The 25349-nt window shown below is 42.1% G+C and overlaps 2 protein-coding genes across 5 annotated transcripts; both read right to left on the bottom strand.

Annotated features, from left to right (window-relative positions):
* Nucleotides 1–1539: 1539 nt before the first annotated feature.
* rbm26 (RNA binding motif protein 26) lies at nt 1540–12817 on the bottom strand. 4 transcript variants are annotated; one of them, XM_037096027.1, is made up of 22 exons: nt 12322–12817; nt 11988–12106; nt 11750–11868; nt 11546–11637; nt 11185–11456; nt 10328–10600; nt 9977–10219; nt 8870–9019; nt 8623–8763; nt 8258–8366; nt 7956–8112; nt 6616–6813; nt 5464–5565; nt 5301–5369; nt 5101–5199; nt 4939–5013; nt 4362–4529; nt 3987–4091; nt 3580–3783; nt 2896–2982; nt 2660–2773; nt 1540–2270 (listed from the first exon to the last, which is right to left on the bottom strand). In XM_037096027.1, exons 1-22 carry the CDS (start codon nt 12378–12380, stop codon nt 2181–2183), a joined length of 3045 nt encoding a protein of 1014 aa, XP_036951922.1. In that variant the 5' UTR covers nt 12381–12817; the 3' UTR covers nt 1540–2180. The 4 variants fall into 4 exon arrangements, with proteins under 4 accessions (XP_036951922.1, XP_036951923.1, XP_036951924.1 ...); XM_037096028.1 differs by having other exon boundaries at nt 5464–5562; XM_037096029.1 differs by having other exon boundaries at nt 8879–9019; nt 12322–12816.
* Nucleotides 12818–13310: 493 nt separating this feature from the next.
* Nucleotides 13311–24041, bottom strand: LOC119018381 (cytochrome P450 27C1). The gene is made up of 9 exons (XM_037095985.1): nt 23511–24041; nt 22018–22208; nt 21495–21694; nt 20955–21164; nt 18857–19020; nt 16500–16666; nt 16146–16224; nt 15731–15934; nt 13311–14851 (listed from the first exon to the last, which is right to left on the bottom strand). Exons 1-9 carry the CDS (start codon nt 23799–23801, stop codon nt 14732–14734), a joined length of 1626 nt encoding a protein of 541 aa, XP_036951880.1. The 5' UTR covers nt 23802–24041; the 3' UTR covers nt 13311–14731.
* Nucleotides 24042–25349: the final 1308 nt, after the last annotated feature.

The raw sequence follows: 25349 nt of genomic DNA, 5'->3' as shown, positions 1-25349 counted from the left end.
TGCCGCTCACATCTACACTGAAGACGACGTGAGCCACAGTCCATCCCATTGTCTTTCCACGAGGAGCCACTCAACAATTGTCAGGTAATGTGGTAAATGTGTCAATCAAATAAGACTTATGGGTTACACGGCGCCACCACACATGTGAAATTTTCTTCTGAGTCCGGTGGCACCACAGTAGGTAAATGAGACGGCAGGAGGGGGCATTTAACACTCCCACACTGAGACGGAGGGTATCTTTGGTGGCGGCGCAGGGGAAAAAGGCTTAAATGATAAACAGCAGATATTCTGCAAGCGCAAATCGGATTTCTCACAATTATCTCTGCGAGCCCGACAGGCACCAGGGGTGGGCCAGGAGCACTGAACTGGTGGACATTGATTGGGTTATTTGTCCTCTCTTATTCGAGGCTGAGGGATTGTGGGAGCTGGACTGAGGAGAGGCCTCTCTGCAGGTGTGAACCAACCCCTTACAGAAAGCAAAATCCCCTTTCCCTAAACACAGGGACTCAGATTCACTCGTGGTTAGAAGAAATCCAAGGAGAACTAGTTGTGAAGTACATATAAACCCATGTTAGCTGGGCATGCAGTGATGGTTTAAAATGAATAGGAGAGGCCTTTTATACAGTAGATGTTGTGATTTTATGACATCAAGATGGTTTTATGATTACAGGGTTAACCAGGTGAGACATCAGTACACACTCCCACTAAATTTGTCTTTAATTACATCTGGTTAATGCAATGTGCTCTTATTTTTGTTTCCAGCATCTTCTGTATTTAGAAAGTGATGGATCAAAATAATATATCCTCGGATAAAAGTCGTGCTCCGGTCACGTTCACATTGATACTCAACAATAAAATCATGCTATTTTCAAGACGTTGTTCTTCGTAATTAAGTAGTGTTTCAAACCAAGACTTTGGGGGCTTTGATAAATTTGATCACCCAAATTTCAACCAAGGATCAATATGGAGAACTTTTAACACACCTGGCACAGTTTACTGAGCAAAAGCTCTCCACATAGGTGCTTTTCAACTTTGTTTAATGTAAAAAAAAAAAAAAGTTTAGTTACTAAAATATCAGGTTATTGTTGCATTTCACTAACCCACAGGTAAAGGGGAGCTCAGGCTATTATGACAGACAACAACCATTATGAGTAAACAATGGATTTTAATACAGCAGCTTTTTGTTTGACACCAAATAAATACTGTTACAGTAAATATTAAAAAATAATGATAATTTTCATAGACACAAGCGTTGCTGCGCTGGATGACTGCTCCTGCAACAAAGAGAACACAAACATTAGTTATTGTTGTATTAGTATTTACATCAAATATGTGTCAGACCTTCGCAATTGAAGATTACCGTTAAGATGGGCAAAAGTTAGAACTCATTTTAGCAAAACTATAGTCAGCTTATGTCACAGTCTTACCTCGGCATCAGTTGTATACATTTGATTACCTTACCGATCCTTTACGAAAATAAAAAAAAAGTGTCTTGAGGTAGGAATTTTATAGGAAGTTTGCTCTCTTTAGGGGAGGAGGAAGTTTTTTGTTTTTTGAAATGGTCTTTTTTTTCAAACTCTTTTTGAAGTGTTCTTTTTTCACTGCCACAGCACTTTGTCTTTTTTTTTTCTCTCTTTTTTTGTTTGTTTTGGGCAGGATGTTTTCAGACCATTTCAATTCTTTATTTTTTTGTACAATCCCAAGTAAAGCCAAGAACTGAGAAGCCAAGCTTTCATACAAATCATTTAAACACAGACATAAAATATTTACATGTGAGCATTTAAACCAGTCAACTTAATACTACTCCGCAAATGCTACTGTCTGTTATTCAGTTAAATTACAACACAGGTTTTGTTTTCTTAAACGGACCGTTCAACCAGTGATCAGCTGTCAAGTGTCCTGACAAACTATTTGTGTATTGTCAACCAAAAAGAAAACCAAAAAAAATACATAACTAATTCTACATTAAGAGCATTAAAAAAATCACAACTGTTAAAATGAATCAAACTCACACTCGGTTGTTCTGCCAGTTAAACATTTGTGAAGGAGAAAAAAAAATGTCTAGCCAAAGAGAAAATGTGCCTTGTTCATTTATAAACAGGCATTGAAATCTTATAAATTTGCTGGATTGTTGCTCCTTTTCCAATGCTGAACATCGGGGAAGAGCGTCCGACTGATCTTCATCTGCGCCAGGAGCGAGGCTCGTTGTCATCCTCTTCCTCATCGTCATCCTGCAACAACGCATCGTCACTCAGTGACTCTTCTGGGTACTAATGGGAGAAGAAAATTGAGCTTAGTGACTTTATAGATGACAAAAGGGAACAAAACTCAACACATTCTATTTCAAGCTCAGCAACACTTTCACCATGTACTTAAATGTCTCAACAGACACTACATTCTCAGCTTGAGTATACCATGCTGCAGACAGACCAGATGCTTAATAAAAGTGGCCATGCAAGAGCCACCTGACGGCATGGTGAGAATTCTTTCTGTCGTGTGTAATGGCTCCCTCTTGTGTTTTCTTAATATAACACAACAGAAATTATAATAAGCTTATCTGAGAGGATATCTGAACAAAAATCATCCAAATGTCTCCACTGGTCCTTTTTTTCTTAAGCCTCATCATCTCATGTATGCAAAGAGAGAACTGTCTACAAACCTCATCGTCTTCTGGTTCTGCTTCATCAGCTTCTGTAGCACTGAGATTCATTACAGCCTTATGCCAGGCCAGGCGTAAGATCTGGTTGTTTAACCTTACTCCATGAATAGCCGCCTGACGGACAGTCAGAACACAAGAGGCAGGAGGAGAAAAAAACATGGTCAGAGGAGATTATGAAGTTTAAACAAATAGAACAATGGGCTTAAACAAAGTGTGGTATGGCTGGTAGGACTCACCTGTTCTGCCTCTGCTCTCGACTTGTAAGTGATGACTGCAGACAAGTTGTTTTCATCAATCTGGCAATCTTCAATCTCTCCATATTGCTTCAAAATTGTGAACACAAAACATGTTGGTCACTTTATAAAAACAAAAAAAATAAAAACACCTGTGCAAGTATTAGAACTTATCATATGCATCCTCTGTCATTAGTACCTAATGACCCAAAAAGATCTCAATTTAATTATCAAATAAGTTATTATGCTAAGGATGTGATGTGCCATTGTAGCATTTGTATCTACACAGGCTGGCCTGTGGTTGTGTGTGCACTGTGCAATTGTAACCACCAGAGGACACTGTTGATTGTTTCTGCTAAACTGAAAAATAGCACTAATCCAATGTTCTTGGTATTACTGTATAGAACATATCAATAATATTAGATGAGTTAAATTTAAGTCCAATCATTTTTTCTTAATCCTCATTTGTGTCATCACTTTTGTAGACACAGTAAAACTGCACATGGGATTTCTGGTCTGTGTTGATGTTTAGATTTGTATTCATTCAAAGTAAGATCTGAATTTATCTTCTCAACATTTAAGCTCGCAGCACCCTTTAACACAGTCCTCTGAACTGACACCTAAAAATGTCCTGTTGTCAACTGTGGATACTAAATCTAATTTTCAGTGAGTTTCAGTCTAACTTACAGCAAAGTGTGGCAGCAAATCTACACAGTCCGTTCCAATGAAACCAGAAATCTCCAGTGCTCTTGGTCGATGGTCCACGACTGCATGCACTGGCACACCTCTCCCCCGACCTCTGGAGCCCCTTCCCCGGGCTCTGAGAGCCCCGCGGCCCCGAGGGTGGACCCCTCGGCCTCGCCCAGGTGAGAGGATTCCCCTTTTAGCTGCCTGAGCAAACAAAAACAGGGATGAAAAGAAGTCAGACAGAGGACCAGTGATTGAACACATGATTAGAGTTCCTGAGATAATGCTTGAGATCATTTCAAGCTACGAGAGCACAATTGTCCTCAAGTGGCAGGTGTGTAAGTAGTATTTTAGCACTTGATTATAAGCTTCAGGATACGTTTTCATAATCAAGATCAAGTGATTACCTCAATTTGCAGCTGGGTATACTTGATCTTCAACGTTGCAGTGTCCTCTCCGGACTGAGTCTTCTTGTACAAGTCAAGCTCTGCATCCAGCAGTTCCTTCTGAGCCTGACCACAAAATAAACTCACATCAGGAAAGACGGCACTGCAGATCAATAGCAGTAAGTCAAAAGGCATCTGGCTAGGCCGAATGACAGAAAATCAAGTTGCATCTGATTTCGAGACAAATAAAGGCACATTTTCTGCAAGGTCAAAGGAACAAAAATTCAGAATCAAAGTTGTTTACAGAGGCAATGTAAACTGTAAGAATGTAATTCTGCATATAACATCTTGTTAGTTCGATGTCTGGGTGTCTGTGTACTGCATGGAAAACACTACCTGAGCCTTGCTCTTGGATGCACGTAGTGGGTTGCTGCTGCCTGAGATTCCCTTTATCTCCTCTTGTAGTTTGGTGATACTCTTTGTTAACATTCCCAAAGTTTCCATGATCTTGGCTTTATCCTCTGCCTTCATTGCTTTATTCTTCTCGAGTTTAGATATCAGGAGCTGGAGAGGACGGGGGCAGAAAAACAGAGAATCACAAGTTTGACTATTGTTTGTACTTGAATAACTCTAATCAAATAAACTGGATGGGAGACTGTAAGATTAATATGATTGTTGTGACAATATGGATGATTTCACTCTCAACAACAAGCTGTCTATTACAAGTTGACACATGTTCTTAGTGATGAGTAATGAGTCACAGAACCCACACAAAGCATTCAAACACTGTTGTTAAATCATCTGAACCAGAGAAGACTCCACAGACTGGCCCGGGGACTATGCATGTTGCTTAAGTGGTGAGTCACACTCTTTTATAACTCACACACTGACATTTAAATCAATTATTGAGAGGCTGTATCTGAATCTAAATGCAGAGCAGAAAAAGGGGCATTTGAATGTTTAAAAATCTTACCTTCTGTGTCTCGATGTGCTTTTCCAGTATTTCCTGCTTCTTCTTCCGCACATCCTGCTGTAGCCTTAGAGCTTCCTGTGGAGGAAATATGGATAATGATTAGGCACCGCCTTCTGTTCTTAGTACAAGAATCGGAGTTGCTTGTTCTTCCATTTTCCTTACCTGCTTCTTCTTCAGGGCTTCCTCTGAGGTTTTCTGGGCTGCCTTCAGTGCAGCAGGATTGTATACAGTCTTTGTGAGGCCCATGGATGTTGAAAACACCTGAAAAGGGGAGACAAATTAAAAAATAACAATTACACAATTTGAATGAGGGCGGATTCAAAACGGAAATCAGTAATCCTGAACAGTGAGTGAATGCTTACTTTTTCAACAGGAGCTGCTGGTTTGGCAGAGAAACCCAGACGGTCCTTCACTGACACTTTGGAAGGATTCTGCAGGAGGAGAAAATACATAATGTTTATACACACCTACTGCAGATATGGACAAGTGTACGTGAAAAAGCTCAGCCTCGACACCATCACATACCTGAGAGGCTACACTGGAGTCTTGGGAGGGCTCAGAGTTCGCAGAGAGCAGGGGTCCGAGGCGGTCTTTCACAGACTGCTTCAGAGACGTGGCTGAGGGCTGCTGAACAACAAAGACATTAATGACATTAAGTCTAGTGCATCTTAACACACCAACTGTCAGAAATCAACTCTGATGTTTAAATCTTCCAGTTTTCTTGCCATCCTGAATTTTAGGTGTATCTACATCTACTTTATTAACTGTCTTCTGACATTTGCTATAATAATTCACAAAACCCCTCATTGAATGACTGTAAATGGAGGCAGCATTGGCATTAATGCAACAGGTTTTTCCAAGTGACAAAAGTGAAAAGCAGAAGAGAACACAGATGTGGTGTGCCTTGCCCAGTTTTACAGATGATCAAAAACACCCTTGAAGCGGGGTGTTACATTTCAAACAGCAAAAATGACAGAGCAACAACAAAGCAAGCTGTGGCTGCACTGAATTATGCTCTATTCAATCTGATGACAGAAGAATCAATAACATCTCTGCCTCACCCAACAATGGATTTCTCAAATCAAAAGAAGACTGTTGGAAGCCCTAAAATTAAACATGACTATTAATGTAAAAAACTGTACTGAAGTTGGACTCAAAAATGTGTCTGTTTCTGGCACATGGTCACCATGTTGCCAGTCTTGATTAGTAAGAGCTCAGTAAATACTTGGAGCAAAATCACAGCAATAAAAGAATTATAATTAAGTGTAAAAAAAAGCTATTGTTTACTACCAGAACGTATCACTCTGCAACCAGTAGATGTGTTTAAATCTGCATTAGACATATCGATTAATGTGGTTAATTCATCAATGTCAGTAAATCTTCCTGACCCTGCAATGTAATGCAAACATGATGTTATTCACGTTTGGCCAGTTAATCACCAATTTAAGTTCAATACAGAAGCAAATTAGGGTTGATGTGATTCTCCCAATACACAATAGGATCACTCATTCTGGAAAGAATCCCATGAAATACACTTCAAGTGCTCCTTCCTTACAGATATTTAGTCTTACTGGGTAAGTTGATGCAAACACCGACAACTTTTTTTGCTAGTGTTGACAAAAAAAAATTATTCAAGAACCTAATGTTACGAATGACAGTTTTAAATTAACTTTTTACCATGATTGGTTGTGTCTGAGGCTGCTGCTGTGAGTGTGACTGGCCCTGGCCCTGCCCATCACTCCCATCGTCGCGATACCAGTGCACCCTGATGAAGCGGTTATTGAGGACAGCCTCTGTGCTTTGCATAGCCCGCTTGGCCTCGTCGGGCGAGGCAAACTGAATCAGTGCACCTTCTGGGTCATTCTGGTAGGCCACCTGTAAAGAAAAAAAACAGTGGTGATCCTAATTGAAATGTTCTTTTAAAGCTCCTTCAAGTTATGATTCTGGATTCACACATTGTTGTTCACATATTAGCGACCTATAGTCAAGGGTGCTCCGATTGATTGGGCACCGATCGTTATCGGCTGAAAAACATTGTATAAAGTTCGATCGGTGGTCTCTATAAAACCTGATCAGATAAATACAGGAGACAGTTTGTCTATGTGCTATGTCACAGCCACACACACACACATAGAAACACACACACTCTGCTGCTCACTGGCTGCTAACAGCTAACCAACTAACCAACTAAGTAACTAACTAGAGAAGACACGCTCTGTTGGAGTTTTAAGTAGTCTGTTTGATATACTTTTTGGAATTTTCTTTGTGATTAGTACATTTTCTGTCGTCCTGTGTGGAAGGACGAATTAACGCTGTTTGTTTCGAGCCTTACAGCATGGCAGCTAACAGCAACCAGAGCTAACAGCTTACAGCAGAGGAACAAAATGAGAATGAGAGTTTCTATTTGGAGGAACATAAAGTGTTTATCAGTGAACTGCAGTTTAATGTGACAACACAAATCGTTTAAACTAAATAAATGTACTGAGGTAGAATACTTATGCTAAGTACAGTTGACATGAGTTTGGAGTTACAAACACTTTACATCAGTGTACAATTTATCATCTGTCAGAGATGAATGTAACAAGATTCATATAGTGACCAGACGGTGGGGTGCTTCGGTGCACAAATACATCACTACATCACTACATCCATCCATCCATCCATCCATCCATCCATCCATCAGGACTGAGATGACTGAGACACAGAAAAATTCCCAAATTCCGGTTACTGAATTCTGTGTCCCATTTACTCACATCTATCCATCGATCGATATATATGATCGATCGATAGACCGATAGAGTGACTAAAATAACTTTAGATGACAATAAAGTAAAGAAACGTCCTTTTGATCATCCGTGATAGGTCTCAGCTGATACTGCTTCCAGCAATTGATGACTGGCCCATATTATCCAGATCAGAGCACCTCTACCTATGGTACTGCATAGTAACAACATACTTTATCCATTGCTAACCATCAAACCTGTGACTCATATGGACAGCACCACAAAGGGACTGACCTGTAGGTTGACGATGGTGCCAAACTTGCTGAAATGTTCATTGAGTTTGCTGATGTTGTTGAGCTCGGTGGGAATCTGCCGAACCAGCAGCTTGGCGTTAGGAAAGAATGGAGGTCTTTTGTGGTAGCCCTGGTGGTTGGGTTTGTTAAAGTTGGGTCTGAACAGCAGAGGAGAGAAATCATCAAGCAATTTAATGCGGATGCTCTCAAACATACCTCTGTCAAATGAGCTTTAACAGCCACTTTAAAGACAACATATTACTTTTAAATTGATACTGGTATTATAAGAAAAAGGCGTCTTACTTGTCAAACCAAGGTTTCTTGGGAGGAAGGCCTACATCGTGGGGCATTGATGGTCTTTTCCTAGAATCAGACTCCATCACGATCCTCATACTGTTGTTTGGAATCTTGTCTGGTAAGGGACAAACACTGACATGTCAGTTCTACAGCACACAGTTCAAAAAGATCACAGCTCTAGGGGAAAACTTCTAAACACTCAGCTGAATCACAATTACAGCAGCTTGTACTGACTACTACTGTTTGTAAAGCAGCAACAGGTCATCAAAATGGCCAAAGTACTCTGCATGTTAATGGTAGAAGGGGCAGGACAAGCACGTTTTTAGACAATCTGTTCAAAGCGTAGATTGTTCAGTTGATGCGAACAATACCTCTCTGCGGCTGGTCCACCTCCCCCATTGTGAGGCCAATCAGATTGGGTCTCTGGGCATTGACCCGGTGGCGGTAGATCGGCCTGGAGGTATTAGTGATGCTGGGAGCCTCAGGATTGTACACATCTGTCTCATAGTTGTCTGGTCAGGAGAGAGAGGATAATTTAACTCATAAAACTGAAAGGCAAGCTAGAGCAGCAGCAATCTATTGGTACAAAATCAAATCTGTAACTTAAAAAAAACCCACAGTCATTACCAGGGGGGAAGAGCGGCACTGATGCCTGGGGAAGAGAGGGGCGCATCCCAGAGGTGACAATGGTGGGAACAGAGCTGGTGATGGAATTGGGAGGAGCATCCATGCCTGACGGTTGCAGCGGAGGAAGCGGAGGAGGGGGACCTGTGTCAGACAGAGTGAAACAAAATCTTACATTCCAATTTAATTGACATTTGAAGGGCTGTCATGGTGATTACGCAAATCTGCTAGAGATCACGGTGTGCAGTATTTCGTTCTTCTTTCATTTGTGTTTTTAAATTGGGCTCCTTTAGTGAAATAATGGTGTCTTAGTTAATTCAGTGGTTCATCTTGGTATCTGCATTCACTAATCACCTGCACTCTCTCATCTCCTGCCTCCTGAGTCTGTCAGCCGTGGGACGAAAACTCCACAGCTGTGGTGAATTGGATTAATTAGCAGACCAGTCGTTGATTATGCAAAAAAAAAAAAAAAAACACTGTTGTTTTTTTCCAGTCGGGAGCACCACGGCAACTGAGCCTGAAGCTACATGATTAACTCCTGTGTGGCAATACAATTCAGAGCACAGCCTGGGACACTGTTGTGCTCTGAATTTCTGAGAGGGAATCCTTCTGTTACCCTCCTTAAAGCGTTTTTGTTGTGTCGAGTCTTTTCAGCCTGGCCATCCTTGAATGTAGATTTTGCATATGGCCTTGTCTAAAGTGGCTGGCTCTCACTTTTCATTTAGTTGAAAGCCAAGAGGTTCCAAAACTGGCTAAGTTACATTTGGTTTTGCAACCAGAGAAGCTTGCCATTATTTATATGTTAAAAAAGAGGTTGCTTGACATTAGCATGTTATTTAATTTATGCAGTCACATTTGTCACTCTTCCATATTGGTTTTCTGTAACTTCTATTTTCTCTTGTTACCATTCTGTCTGCCTATTCTGCTTGTTTAACATTGTGTTAAATGCTTTCACTGTAACTCACTTTTTTAAAAGTGCATATATTTTTTAATATTAATTAATATTAACATTAATTTTTAATGCATATATGTTTACTTAATCCTAAACTCATGTGGCATCAAAAAAAATTTATAATTTCAGAGTAATATCTAAATCCCTACCTGCAACAGGTGGAAGGCTGGGTGGGAGGGCGCCTGGTGGGGGCACAGGGGGCCGCAGGTTCACAGGTGGGGGGTTCATGAGCGGTGGGGGTGGTGGGAGACCTGGGGGTGGCGGTGCGTCTACACCTGGGATTGGTGGAGGTTGGAAGGGCAGCATACTGGGCAAATTCACATCCTCCACCACAACTGGGTCACTTCCATGGTCGAAAGGACACATGTCCCCTCTCATGCAGAAGCCCTTCTCTAGGAAAGGGATTAGACACATGTAGAACATCAAACACACAGAACCATAACAATAACACAATACCAGTCCACAAACAGGAAAAAAATATATTTAATCAACTTCCCTACCATCATAGTCACGACATCGTTTCCTCTGTTGAGGGGGAGGTCCCCGAATGAAAGGACCACGATCCACAGCGTGCTCAGGGCGAAAGTTTGACCAGCTCTCAGTGGTGTTGTTACTGTGATGATGGGTGGGGGCGATGACTGTAATGGTGCTGCTCAGTGTTGGCACAGGGAAGTGCGACGTGGTTGCAGTTGAGACCAGGGCTGCTGGGGTGTAGCCATCACCACTCTCTGACCTGTGATCGTGATCATACTTCAACTTCCCAGAGTCTCTCTCTGTGAAAACACAACAGCCAGGTTGAAGATTAAAATGAGTTTCATTATGGCAAGCAAACCTATGAGAACCTAAAAACTGTGTGTTCATAGTTTTTGACCTTAGTTGATCCATTGTAATTGTCATTGTTTATCTGTATCATCTACTTATGATCAGCCATCGCAGCTGCCATCACTGTTGGAATGAGTCATCTCCCAATGCTCAGCTCACTACAGGTCTCAAGTAAAAATGGGCTGCTTCTATACTGTATATCGTCAAATAAGGGAGAAAATAACCGGAGGATCAATCAATAATGATACTGGTTGAAACCCAAATACCTGTGATACGCTTTGTGTCGCTTCAGAAGCTTTTTGGTCAGTTGTAATCTGTCTGGACCCACAAATGTCAGCAAAATAACAGGGTCATAGTTCAAATGAATTGAACTTTGAGCACACTGCAAGATATTATGCAAGTCGTGTCTCAAAACCTGAGTTTTGGTGTCATTGCTCTCTCCAGCAATAGATAGTTTCAACTTGCAAAAAACAGATCCTACTGGTGAACATGTGAAGCACCTTAGGTCATTTCAAATCCGCCTTTCACTTCTTACCTCTACTCCTGCTTCTAGACCGAGTTCTGCTGTGGGATGGGCTCCTGCTGCGATCTCGATCCCGGTCTCTGTCCCTCTCTCTATCCCTGTCCCTCTCTCTGTCGCGGTCTCGGATGTGATCCTTGCTCCAACTCCGGCTGCGGCTACGACTGTAACTGCGGCTGCGACCTCTCCTGCGGTTGTAGCGATCACGGTATGAATCCCTCCTTGGTGGGTTGCGGTCATATTCCCTCTTCCGTGGACGATCGTCTCTCTTACGATCATCTCCTCTCCTGAAAAATTGGGTAAGCAAAAATGTGACAATTAGCAAGAAGGACAAACACACTGAAAGAGAAAATAGGAAACTTGTACTTGCACACACCTGCCATCTCTGCTGTAGCGAGAGCTTGATTGTGGAGGGCTGTGATTCACTCGTCGAGAAAACTTCTTCTCCCGCTCGTCATCCCGATTTGTCTGAACAAAGAAAAAGACATAACTATTAGAAAGATAGCCACTGGCATGATGTGCCCTCCACATTTATTGTCATCTTTAGATGCATGTGTGATGGACGTTATAAAAAGATTACCTCATCTTTCTTCGGCTCATCTTTTTCAGCCTTGGCCAGTGAGGATGCCTGCTCTGGCTGCGGGAGGTAGTTTTTGTTGTTAATGGCTTCAAACAGCCTATCCACAAATGGCTGGGTCTCTGAGAAAAGGCAGTAATGCATAGGTTAATACACAGACAAGTGACAGAACAGGCTGAATTACAGGTTTAGTAAGGAGGCTTGTGCAATACCACTTTAATGAAACATGTGGATTAATTACCTTTCTGAAGAAATACATCCAACTGGTCTATACACAGGGCTTTGAGTTCCTTCTCACTTTTGTCCTTCTTCACCAAAGCAACAACATACTTGGCAAGGGCAGAGGGGTCTGCGTCACAGCTGGAATTGAAGAGGGAATTAACATAAGACACATGAACAGAAAAATAAGTCATCATTTAAATAAACTGCGTTATCTGTAAGTGAACGATACTCTAGCAATTGTTACACTGTGTGTGTTTGTTTAAATTAGCATTAGCTTGAGTAACAGACTGACTCAAAGAGGCTAAAGGGGAGTTGAGAAAATAGTTGTGTCGCGACTAGCTATCGTTACTCACATAGGCTCGAGGGTATCAGACAGCCATGTTTTCAAGGCATCGAGGTTTTCAATTATCATTTTAAATCCAGCCGAGCTTTCCCTCCACCGCGGCCAGAGTTAACACTAGCTGGGGTGACGTTAATTATGCCCAAAAGGCTAGCGTTAGGACAGATAAACCGGTGAAACTAGCCACTTGTGGTCTTCGGCTAGGCTGCGAAGCTAAAGGCAACGTTAGCGAAACCGCCGCGTTAACGCTGCCCAGACTAGCCACGTTAGCATACGTCTTTCCAGGCCCCAAACGTGCAACACGATTCCTCTACTCTCGTGTCGTAGTTATGATGGAAATGCTGACGGAGCGAGTCTATCATTCAACAACGTTCAACCCACTAATTCTGACGACTGGAAATGACTTTATCCGTTAAATGTGAGGAGCATCCACGCTTCACTTGCTACTTTATCCCCTCTCACTAGCTAGCCATGCCATGGCAACTATTTACTTCCGCTTGTGCTCTCGTTGGCCAAATATCGCGAGAGGAAGTTTATGCTGTGTATTTTTAGCATTCTGTAAAGTCACACTCAGGATGTTTCTTGATTGTAGCTCCTTATGACTCAAGGCCAAATAATACACAGTGAGTGAAATATTTCGACTAAATCAGAGATACATGATTTTTATAGCATAGTATGATTACATTATGTGGATATATTACCTATTTAGACGTATTGTCCACCATTTTGTGCAAATTACCTTGTGATTTACATGACATACAGTATGCGGCATTGTTGGGCACCTTGGGAACTTAATAAGGAATTATATTTTTAAAAACCTTGGACACACACCATTGAGTCACTGGAATAATTCACTTATTGGTGACAACTCTCAAAAAAACTACTCAAAAGATTCATTCTATTGAGTTGTTCCTTGTTTTCATCCATTACTCTCTGTAGTATTTTTTTTTTAAATAAACTTCTGATTTGTGGACACAAAGATCTTGACAAAGACAACACAGGTAATGTTAAAATAATAATTAGATTTTTTTTTATTGTTTCCCAGTTTCACTGGAACTACAGTAAAAAGGTACAGAAAGACAAAAGAAATCAAGATAAATACAAAGATATAAAATGTTTCCATTTTCCTATAAGCAAACCAGTGTGATTCTTCATTATGACACAGTCCAGCAACTTGTCTCTTCCCCCTTGCACAAACTGTTCTGTAACATACATTAGCTCTCTCAATAAAATCGTAATGTCACCCATAATCTGACAATACTCCACACAAACAGCATATAATCCAAAAACTCAAGACTTTTTTGGATCCAAATATATCGTGCATAAAAAATAAAAATGCAAAGGGTGATCGGCTTTATATTTTAAAAAGCTTTTGTTCTTACAATTACATGTTTACATTTTAAAATACTATTGAACAGTTCCAGGGGTATATAGTACATGAATTAAAACATGTATCCTCTCGCCCCCAGTTTCCGAGTGCAGGGCCAATGTCTGACAAATTGTCACAGACCTGGGATTGTACTTACACGGACGTAATGTAGGTGCTGATCACAAACAAAACCCATTACGTGTTCACAATGTTATGTGTTAAGACATTGTATCTTGAAGTAAACATGTAATGCTGTGATCCTACTCTCTCACTGAAGTGCACAAACAAGTGATGGGGGGCAGAGTGGCTGAGACAGAGAAACTATTCACCCTGTTACATGACACCGTGCCATCAAAATGATTTGGAGGCTGTGATTTATGGTAAAACAAAAACCCCCCAAAAAACTGTTACATAATGTTTAAATGTTCTGTCCTGGTCTGATTAAAAACATGGTGATGCCAAGAAAAAACAAAAAAGAGCGACCTGCAACAAAATTTTGGTTTGCAATACAGTCTTAAAATAAAGCTCATTATATACATACTCAACCTCTTAAAACAGCTCATTTTCAGTACATTCATAGTTGCCCCTCAACATTCTTAGTGAATAACTCTCTCAAACATAGGGATGAAAACAGTTTGATTATGTATTAATGTGTGTGCACACATCATTATATACATGCATGCACATGATATGAAAATAATACATTTTGAGTACAAAGATTATAGTTCCATTCCACTTACTATTTTGAATAGAATGGATGGCAGGAGTACCAGTCCACACTGCAGTGGTTTTCACAAAGTACAAACAGTTAAGACATACAAGAACAGCCTTTATCTTTACATTTTCAATCCAGTACTATTTCTGTGTCCTCCTCACTGACGGGAGAAGCTGAGACACATTTCTTGCCTGAGTAAAACCTCAGCATCAGCTCACTATCGACAATCAAAGGTGTACTAAAAGCAGTGTATTTCTAAAAAAATAAAATAAAAAATGATAATAAATCAGCGCTTTAGACACATACAGTACATTAGTCCTTGTGGAGAAGAGTCAGTGTCTAAGTTTCCCTGTCGATGAACTGCAGGTGGATGGGGGCAGCAGGGCAGAGCAGGCCGTGGGTTTTGGCCTTGACATCATCAGTGAGAGGAGACATGCTGATGTGGAACTTTTGAATGAGCTGAGGAGCAAAGCCACAGAGAGGTCAGTCAGATTGTCAGACTCATGTTTACAGCAAGTATAATATTTAAACTAAAGATCTTATGGGGCACATCTAGGAACTGGTGCTTCCTCAAGGGTTGGGACATTCAGAAATATTCAGTGACTGTGAGCTATATGATGTGGGAGAAGGAGAAAGTGAGTCCCATGTTTTTGCACTTTGCACACGATGACTTTTAGGTACTCTACACCCTCAGACTAGAAAATACTACACTTATGACAATTTTTTTTAATCTTGTGCTGCAACCAGCATTCCCTTGAACACAGGAGTTTTAATCTCAATGGAGCCTATTCTGGTGAAATACATATATAATAAAAAAAAATATTTTGAGAGAGGATGACAACAATTGTAATGATAGCCTATTTTAGGTTTGCCAAGTTTGTCTCCAAAGCATTAAAAAGACAAACTTAAAGGGTCACTCCACCACATTTTATTTGTGGCTCCAGGGAAAGATGCATGCAACCGCCTTTTTAAATCTATATATTCTTCTTTCTTTTTGAAACGTGGTGCCTACATTACCCACAACGCAGCTTGGCCAGTGAGCAACATCCCTGGAAGCAATTTATCACATTATGTAGTTTCCTCTGGAAACAAAAGGCTTTAATCTAGTTTTTTTCCCCACATATGCGGTAGCATTCCCCCAAGCCCTGAAACACATTTTAGTGTGTAAAATTGGTTACCCTTTAAAGAGTATTTACTATGACCTCTGCAATGTTACATTGTAAAACTTTTTGTCTGTAATTTGTATTGCAGTCAGTGAAGCTGTATGCATTACAGACACAGAGAGAGAAAGAGAGACAACTTGTTTGAAGACAACTTTTAAATGTTCCTGCAGCCTACCCTTGTGAGAAGTAGATGCATTTCCAACTCTGCTATTCTCCGGCCAATACAGCTTCTGATGCCGTAGCCAAAGGGAATTGAGCCAAAGTTGTCAACACGATCTGCGGTATGTTTCCTTATCCAGCGCTCTGGTCGGAAGTCTAAAGCATCAGGGAAGTTCTCTTCCTCCAAAGATGTGGAGTAGTGACACAGGGCCAACTGAGTCTAACAGAGGGAATAAACAGAAAAAAGTGAGTTGGGTCATGAAAACAGCTGGACTATTGTACATGCATCTGTACGAGAGATGAGTAATGCAGGATCACGTTACATCTCGTTCCACTGTAATTATTTTTGGCCAACGCTAATGGTCACGCTTTCTCTTCAACACATGCACACACTGGAAGGCTCGCATCTCTTATGTCTTCATCAGTCTTACCCCTTTGGGGATGAAGTATCCGCCCACCACCAAGTCATCCTGGGTAATCCGTCCGTTGCCTGGGAGAACTGGAAAAAGCCTGCTCCCAGGGAGGGGCACACAGAGAGTGTTATTCAACAGCACTATACATTAGTCCATTACAAAGTTTCCATTTTAGATTATTGGACAAAGGGAAGCAACACACTGAGAAGGATTATGAACAAATTAAAAATACTCATGTGAACACGTATAGCAAAAGGTGACCTCTAATTTTAAAAGTCTGTTGCCGAATCGTTTCTAACATGACGAGGGACAGCAAATACAAAAACCTTCAAAAACACAATAGAACAGTTTAAAAATCCATGCAGCCCGCACCTCAGAGTCTCTTTGACCAACCCTCTGATGAGAGGCAGATGAGGTACATCATCGGCTGTCGCCACTGCTCCAGGTCCCAGAGTCCTCGTCACCTCTGCAAAGATTTGCTGCTGTATATGAGGGTGCTGCGCTAACAGATAGCAGGCCCACGAAAGAGTGAAGGATGTCTAGGAGAACAGAAAAGGGTATTAAAAAAAAAAAGACGTTTGGTATACTACTATTGTTCATGAGCTCATCTATTAAATCTGTTATGTAGCAGGTTTGACTGCAATACTAGCTGATATAAGAGTGGCTGTGATGTTGCGTAAGGGTTAGGAAACAGTGAGGGGCTTTGAGGGAGAGGGGGCCAATTCCACGTGCTGAGCAGACAAACAGACTGAAAAAAAAAGTCCACTCGACCAGCTGCACTCCCGGCCCTTTATCCCAAAAAGCACTGAGGTGTGCCACACATTTTGGAGCAGTGCAGTGTGCAGTTTACATCGAATGTAACCAGCATGCACAGAATTTAAAACAATCCAATAAATAAAAAAAAAAAAAAAAAAAAAAAAATCACAGAAATCAAATGGAATTTTAGGCCATTTCTCCCTCCCTCTATTTTTCAAATGTCCAATACATCATTACTCAAGCTTTTCCTCCTAAATCCTCTCCCACACATGTTGTGCCACCCTGATCATTTTCATTTCCTCTTTCCGTTATTGCAACCACCCTACGCTCTCATTACAGTTATCTCCCTGCTCTCAATTGTCCCAACTCTTCCTTCTTCTGACTCGCACGTCACTGACATTTCAAATTTCAATGACGTGGGCAGATGAGAAAAAAACGATATGAAAATCATCTTTCCCGTATCGATGCCCTGTCTTTACCGTACACATTGTTGCCCACCCCCACATCTCACTTCTCTTCCTGGCATCCTGTCTCTTTCCATCCAGCCCTCTTACCCCTGCTCTTCCTCCCACTTTGTCATCACCCTCTTCCCATCTAACCAACTTGCACCTAATCAACCCCAGCTGGGACAGATGCTGGCAACACCTCAGACAAAGCCAGAGGGGAGGAATCATATGACACAAGCTCATCCAAACACAGCTCTTAAAAGACTTAGGCCTCTCCCCGCTATCACCCCACGTCTTCTCTTCATTTCCTAACAACCATCGTACTCCCAACCCCAACCACCATCCCCCCCGCGTGACGCCAATTCCTCAATCTTCGCTGTTTCACGACAGCGTCCCTCTTCCTTGAGTGCACCCCCTTTATTCTCCCCCTCGTCTCACCTCTGCCCAGTCTGTGCTATAACTCTGGCTGTGGCTAACGTGTCTTGACAGCTCTTGTGTGTGCTGAGTAAAGGCAAATGCACCAAGGGGTCAGGTAATGGCTCAGCTAAGTCCACCCCCTGCCGAGACGTGGCCGTTGCAACAAGTTCAACAAAAACACACACACCCTTTCATCCCGTAGCCCCCAGATCAGAACAAAACACTCTGCAAACACAATTCTCATTAATCTGACAGTACCCCAAACAAATTAGGCAGTAGCTATGCACATGTGCACTCAGTGCGCAGACAGATGCAAATGCACACACATATGTACCCAATGAGTCTCACAGAGTTGAAAAATCATTCTCATGGGTAAAGAACTTGTTTTTTTGGTTTCAAGGTTTAATTCAAAAATATCTTTAATTTTCTGACTGAATTGTGTCCTGTGGAGGTGTCTGATGACTCAGTGGGCTGAGGCGCCAACCATGCAAAACTAACATCCTGGATCCAGCTCTGACCCAGGACCTTTCTCATATGTCAAAACCTTGCTCCTACCCAGTGTTTCCCCACTTCTGTAAATTTCTGCCAATTAAAAAGAAGGCACAAAACTCTCCCAGAAATGATACTTCACTGACATGAGATCAACAGTCTTAATCATTCACCAGTGCCATCTAATTAAGTTCTGATGTGGCAACACGTGAACACACAACACAGATGTCTCGCAGAGGAAAAAAAAAAAAAAGAAGAAGACAAAAGCCCCCCTGTGTAGATCTAACAGACAGAGACAAATGACAAGAAACTAAATCCGAGCGAGAACAAGTTTGTCAGTGGGACACCGTGTAACCCCCCGATTCACTGCTCTGACCTGACGCTGGCACAGCTACACAGGCACAGATATGGCGCCAGAAACCCAACCCTTGAAACTCAACACTGACTCACACACACAAAGACAGAGACGCACACATTCGCCTCCCAACCCCTGCACTTCTGGCTAAAGCCATAGTCACTGCATCTCTACACTCCTCAAATTTTTCTCTGCATATCCTTTAAAGCTTCTGCATAAACACATACACACACGCGCACACACACACACACACACACAACACACACCGTGTCGACCCCGGCCAGTAGCATCTCCGTTACGTTGGCGTAGATCTCCTCTACGCTCATCTCCCTGGTAACGAGCATGTGTGTGAGCAGCCCTCCCTGCACCTCCTCTCCCCGCTCCAGCTGGGACTTGATCTCCGCAAGCCTCTTATCAACGTGAATGCGGCCTGCGATCGGATAAAAGATGGAGAAGGTGGGATGAATAGGAAAGAGGGGGAGTGGGGAGGTGAGGGATGGTAGTGAGGGAAATGAAAGTTATGTAACAGAGGAACCCCACACTGCCACAGCCCCCATGGTAAAGCAATGGAGATTTACATGCAAATCAACATTCCTTTCTATTGACGCCAGTCTGTTTGTCCAAAAAATTAAAAAAAAAGGTGCAGACCTCAACTTTTACTTATTTATATTTCACAAAGCCCTACAGAACTAGTATCATCTAATATGTTTACAACACGGACACAATCTAGTACAGATCTAACATGATACTTTACTTTTTTGGATAATACAAAAAAAAGGACAAAAAAGGATGAATAAACTTCACACTTTAAGATTCAAAGCCCTCGTTGCCACTGGAAAATGGAAAATCTTACAGGGGCATTACATTGCGCCGCACCCTGTGAACATATTTGTATAACGTCTTTTGGGGCTCTGGAGGAGCTTTGTCAAGTCTGAAAAGATAACTCTTGATGTTGGCTTTAGTTATATCGGCTTCTGCTTGGATACCACAAGTACTTAACAAAGACTCCACGGCATCAAGTGTTTTTGGACCTGTCAGAATACATCTCTGTCCTCTGCCAAGACTTCCATTTTTTAAATGTTTCCTTTGCCTCCAGCTTTTTGGAGGTGCAGCACTAAACTTCTGGGATACCCTATTATTATGAATGTACTCAGGGTAATGTAGGCAGACAGTTGAAATCGGTCACTGAAACAACAATATGTAAGACTTGGCCACTTGTCGATTTCATACTAAAAACAAACGGGGTGCCATATCAACAGAGTAATCGCTAACTGCTTCCAACTGTAGCTGTCATAGACCATAATCATAGGGCCACCCTGTTCCTCTGACTTCACATCAGGGATGTTGTAGTGCTGTGTTCCTGGTTGCAATTCCTATAAAGTAGGGAGTCTGACAAGTTGTTATAATTTCACTGCTTTCTGGTTGATCAGCAACTGAAAATATGATGGGTAGTTAAAATCCTGAAGTACATCTGGCCATATTTCAAGATAAAACAATATTTATATATATAATATATTTGATAGCAAAACAGCTAGTGTTAGCATTCAGCCACTTCCTAGCTGACATTACTGTTTGATACATGTCACACAACATGAGGGGAAAGGCGTATGTTTGATGTATATCAAACATACATTTTCGACACATGTATCTGAAGGTGTAACTAAAATTGAGATATAATTGAAACGGAAATGTTAGCTAGGAAGTGGCTGAATACTAACGTTAGCTAACGGGTACTTTCCATCATTTCTTCAGTTGACTTGCAATTTGGAGCACAAGCAGCATAACATTATCCCATCACAGGAAAATGGCTACCATGTGAAGATGGTCTATTAGATAGTTAGCTCAGTTTGGAATTCATCTAGTGGCACAAATTGGGCATGTTGGTGTTTACACAGCTAGCACAGGAGCTAGTATGGTTATGGAGTTAGCATAACTTCAGGAGACAGCCCTACAGCACAATACATAGACATCATAACCTCAAAACTGTCACTTCTAACCAGTCTGTTAGTAATTTAAGTTAATGTTTGAATGTTTTCAACTAAAATTCTTACACATAGCACCTTTAAATCTACATGAGCTGACTAGAGTGCTTTACAAACAAAGGCAAATTAAAGTAAGATCATCAGAACAGACAGAATAAAGATCATGCATATACCCAGAGTTCAGTTTGAGGTAGTATAAAAACTAGTAACACAGCTATTATGAAGGCTTATTTATCTATCACAAGTTAAGTATGACTGAAGCCAAAGAAAAGAAGTGGGTCTTGAGGTGTACAACTCAATAGAGGGGGCAGATCTGACGTATGGGGGCAGTTTGCTCCACGGACTGGGGCACCTAGAGCTTCATAAGCTTTGGACCACTTACTGAATTTGAAGAGGCCGTCCCAGGAGAGACAGAACTCCTCCCACGGTTTGGGGATGATAGGTCGGAGCCACTTGGGGATCGCCCCGGCGTACATGGTCGTCTTGAAGGAGCTGAACATGAGGTGCAGCGCACTGATGTAGTCTTGGGTTTCCTGGGGAATGTGGTTTTCCAAACAGCCTAGTCGGCACTCGTACAAAATGGCCGCTACACCTGTGAAGACGAACACGATGACGAGGAAAAGGGAAGACGAAGTTTCATGCTTTTCTACGCATTTGGAAAGCATTCAAAAGGATTCCTGTCCCATCACTGGATACATCAGTAGTTTGTGCTTTTGAGCATTAGCGCCTTGGCAGCTTGAGCAGTTGTTAATTGTCAGGACGTGACGAGCTTCATCATGAGGAATGCCTACATTTTAGATGATTAAAAAGTACTTTTCTTATTCCTGACAACTTTCTCTCTGCTATTACTTGTACATCTGCACTCTTCTTTTCAAATCCACCATGTCGACTTTGAATTGCTTCACAGACAACATTTACCAACCTTCCATGGCATATTTGAAGAAGAGGTCATTCACATTGAAGACAGTCGCGCCGTCAGAGTGCTCGGTGCGCAGGATGCAAATTTTCTTTATCAGGTCATCTACCACCTCGTTCACGTCATCGGAGAAGACGGCGACGTCACGCGGGCGCATGATGAGCTGCCTGAGCACGCTGCGCATCTTCAACCAATCCTCTCCCTCTCTGGAAAAAAAAAACAGGAAATGGGAGACAAGGTGAACTTCAGGCATTCTCGTGAACTGTCTTATAACAACATAGCACATTCACAGACATAGCTGTGCATCTGTTAAGAGCTGCAATTACTGATACCAGAAGTTTAAAGATAGAAGAGCAGAGTTTAGAGGAGTATAGAGCATGCACGCTAGACATGTGCTGATCCTGGAAATGTATCCCACAGAAGCTTTGCACTGTGCCCATCTGTATATGTGGTAACTGAAGTGATAATCCCGTCAACTCTCAAGTCAATACTGCTTGTCCAGACTCAAAGGTTAAAAAGGGGGACTCACGCTGAGATGAGTCCGGTGGAACGGCCTCTCATGTCTCTGTACTCCTTCCAGGACTCCATGTTGGCTCTCTGAGGGGCCACACCCTCGGCCCTGAGGACTTCCGCCACCAGATCACGGTCAGCAACCGACACCACCAGCTGGGGCCCGAAACGGGATTTGAAAATTTTGCCATACATCTGCCTGTGCTTCATCTGTAAAAGGCAGTAGGGACATCAGTAAATAAATTGTCGTACGCATTTCTTGTTTGACTAACTTCACCTTATGAGGCAACATTGTGACTTTTTCACCTTAAATAACCCCTTTAAAATCAATGTTAATGGTACAGTGTCTCGTAACAGGGTGAATGGTGTCTCTGTCTCAGCCACTTGTTTCTGCACTGTGTCACTCCAGTGAGCGGGTAGGATCACAGCGTCGCAGACAAGTTTTCAACACATCACACAACATTGTTATGACGTAATGAGTTTTGTTTAAAGTCAGCACTTACATTACTTCTGAGGAGCTGCTACAGACCTGGGATTTGGATTTATGGCAGTGGTGTTGCACTGCGAAACTGTGGGGCGTGCCAGATGGCACAAAAAGGAAATTCCTGCATAATGTTGCTTTTGACTGGCATATTATATTAGAAATCTACAGGGTAATGTGGAACATTTTGGCTATTAGGATCAGATATGTAAATGTATTCCAACAATTTACTAAAGAATTGATTTTATTGTATCTAACTAGTGCAGAAATAATACTTGTGTTGAATAGAGTGGTATTGTATGCCAGCCAGCCAAACCGCACAGCAATAATGGCATGATTTAAAATCTTCAATTACCCACCATCCAAATATAGGCCTATGTGTTGAATTGTGTAGTGTTGATTAAGTAAAAGTGGATTATCTATATTTGAATGGAAAATGGTGCTGTTCAAACAGCTGTTACTAAATAAACCCCTGCTGAGGAAGAATGCTGATGTGCCATCTGCATTTGATCTGATCTTATCCTCTGTCCTGACTTCTTAAGTACTCAAGTCACACAAAAATGTGTTAAGACACTTTCCAATCCTATCACTTGGATTTATCTCCAGATTAAATTAAGAAATTTCTCAAATGAAACATGAAAAAAAAAATGAAACAAAAGGTATGTGTGTACTCTACTTTTAGAATTCAGTACACTGGTTTGGAAATAAAGAATATTCACACACATTAAAGGAATAAATGGAGATGTGTGATGATATAATATGTCTCATTATCAGATTCTGTCAAGTCTCCAGACAAGATCAGCAACAGGACCAATCAGAGGGTAACGACACAGGCACTCGTGTGTCGTGTTTTGTCATGTGGATTGACACCTCACTTCGTTCCTTGGAGTGGAAAAGTGACGGGCGGCCAAACGCCTGGTGCGCTTTTACGCAACGGTCCGTGCCATTTTACGCATAGGTGGCAAATTTGGCAGACTCTTCGCCACTGGTTGGAAACAAAGAGATGATTTCAAGCTGGAGGCCGTCGTTACCTGAATTTCGTGAATTCTGCTGAACCCGTCTCTCCAGAAGAACTCGATCAAGTTGGATAAGGTGCTGGGACCAGGCATCTCCTTCAGGGTCTTGACTGTTGCTTTCTCGCCGACATCCGCCGGCGCGATCAGTCTCTCAGCCATGGATTCCTCTCCAGCCGCGGAGATCCCTAAAGCCTCGCTGGCTGCTGACTTGTGTAAGGCGCGTAAAATGGAGAACAGCTGCCTGTTTGGCCGGTCGCCTTGAAAATTCCTCCAACATGCTGTCGTAAATTTATTCAGGATTGCCATTGTGTAGATATCTATCGGGGTTTTTTTTTTTCTTCTTCTTCCGAGAGCAAAAAGCGGTGTATGATGAGTCTGTATGATGATTGAGTCTCCCGCAATGTCGACGGGCAGCAGAGTTCACATCTGCAAAATGCACGTTCCTGGCACGTGCAGAGACGCAGTCCTCCGTGTGTGGTAATGTAATGTCAGATGGGATTGTGTTGTGGGACGCTTTTTAAATAGTTGCTTGTACAACCTCTGAAGTGGAAGAGGATTGGATGTTCGCCTCAAAAGAAGGGAGGGATAACTCTGTATTCGGTTGTGGGCGTTTCCCCCCAACCACACACACACACACACACACACACAAAAGCTGCGGGATCCATCCTGTCGTTGCAAAAGGAGTGGATCACAACGTGCCAAAACGCAGTTACATCACACCAATCAATCAGCCTGAGACACACACACACACACACACACACACACACACACACACACACACACACACACACACACACACACACACACTGAATTAACCTTAAAGTGATTAAAGTCACATGAAACCACAGTGCATAGTATACACTGATCATAAAACAAAAAAAGGAGAATCTCTCCCACAGCCTGGCTTGTGTAAGCACAGGCACAAATCATCAGCTGTTTAAACCTACACATGTAAGAGCGCACTGGTCTGTTAATGTTTAGCTGATATATTTAAGGAGATGCTGACAACACTGTGGAAATAGAACAGTTATCCAAGGCTGGAGCTCATTTACACGGGCCACATTTCTCCTGAACATGAGAGGTGATTAAAACTTTCCCAAAGATAAATGGAATGCCGGGGCGAGATGGCAGCTCAGCTAATGTAAAATATTTGCACATTAGTCTTGTCTCTGTCTCAGGAAGTATTCATGCTGATAAGAACTTGGGCTGATTCTCTCTCTGTTGAACTTCTCAAACTTTTGCAGATCTCGAGGTGGAGGGTTTGGACCCTCAGCTCATCACTGCTTTTGAACTTTATCGGCTTTCTGACATATCAAAACTGAGCTAGAACGGTATCACGAAGATCTCATGAACCATGCGTCAGTTAGGATATGCGTCGCCATACTAGATCTCCCAATGCCCTCTGTGTACATTTTGATAAATGTACTTCACTGGGATTGAACATCCTCTCACTCTTCTCACCTCGGTGGACACGTGAGTTCAGATCTACTCATCGCCCCCTCCGAGCCAGTAAGCCTCAAGTCTCCAGGGGACACATAACAAGGATTAACAAGAGGGGATTGTGCCCTGGGGTCTGCTGAAGGGTGGCTGGGCAGAGGTGGGTATTTTCCCACACTCACTACATTGGCAGCTAGCACAAGGCATCCGGCTGTAGATGTTGTTTTCTTGGCAAGTAATTACCAAGCAAAGAAGGTAGAGCCCCCCCCCCCAAACCCCTTTCCCCTCTGTGGCCCCGGCTTTTACTCGTGCCAAGTCCAAAAAAGGCTCAATGTTTCCCTTCTTTCAGTTTTCAAGGGAGAGGAATCTTGCAGCTGCACTTTGCTTACTAGAACAAATGAAAAGAAATGTGTGTAC

Source organism: Acanthopagrus latus, chromosome 4 (assembly GCF_904848185.1).
Source record: "Acanthopagrus latus isolate v.2019 chromosome 4, fAcaLat1.1, whole genome shotgun sequence".
Classification (NCBI taxonomy): domain Eukaryota; kingdom Metazoa; phylum Chordata; class Actinopteri; order Spariformes; family Sparidae; genus Acanthopagrus; species Acanthopagrus latus.
Note: the sequence above shows the minus strand (reverse complement) of the source record. Positions and strands in the feature narration are given on the sequence as shown.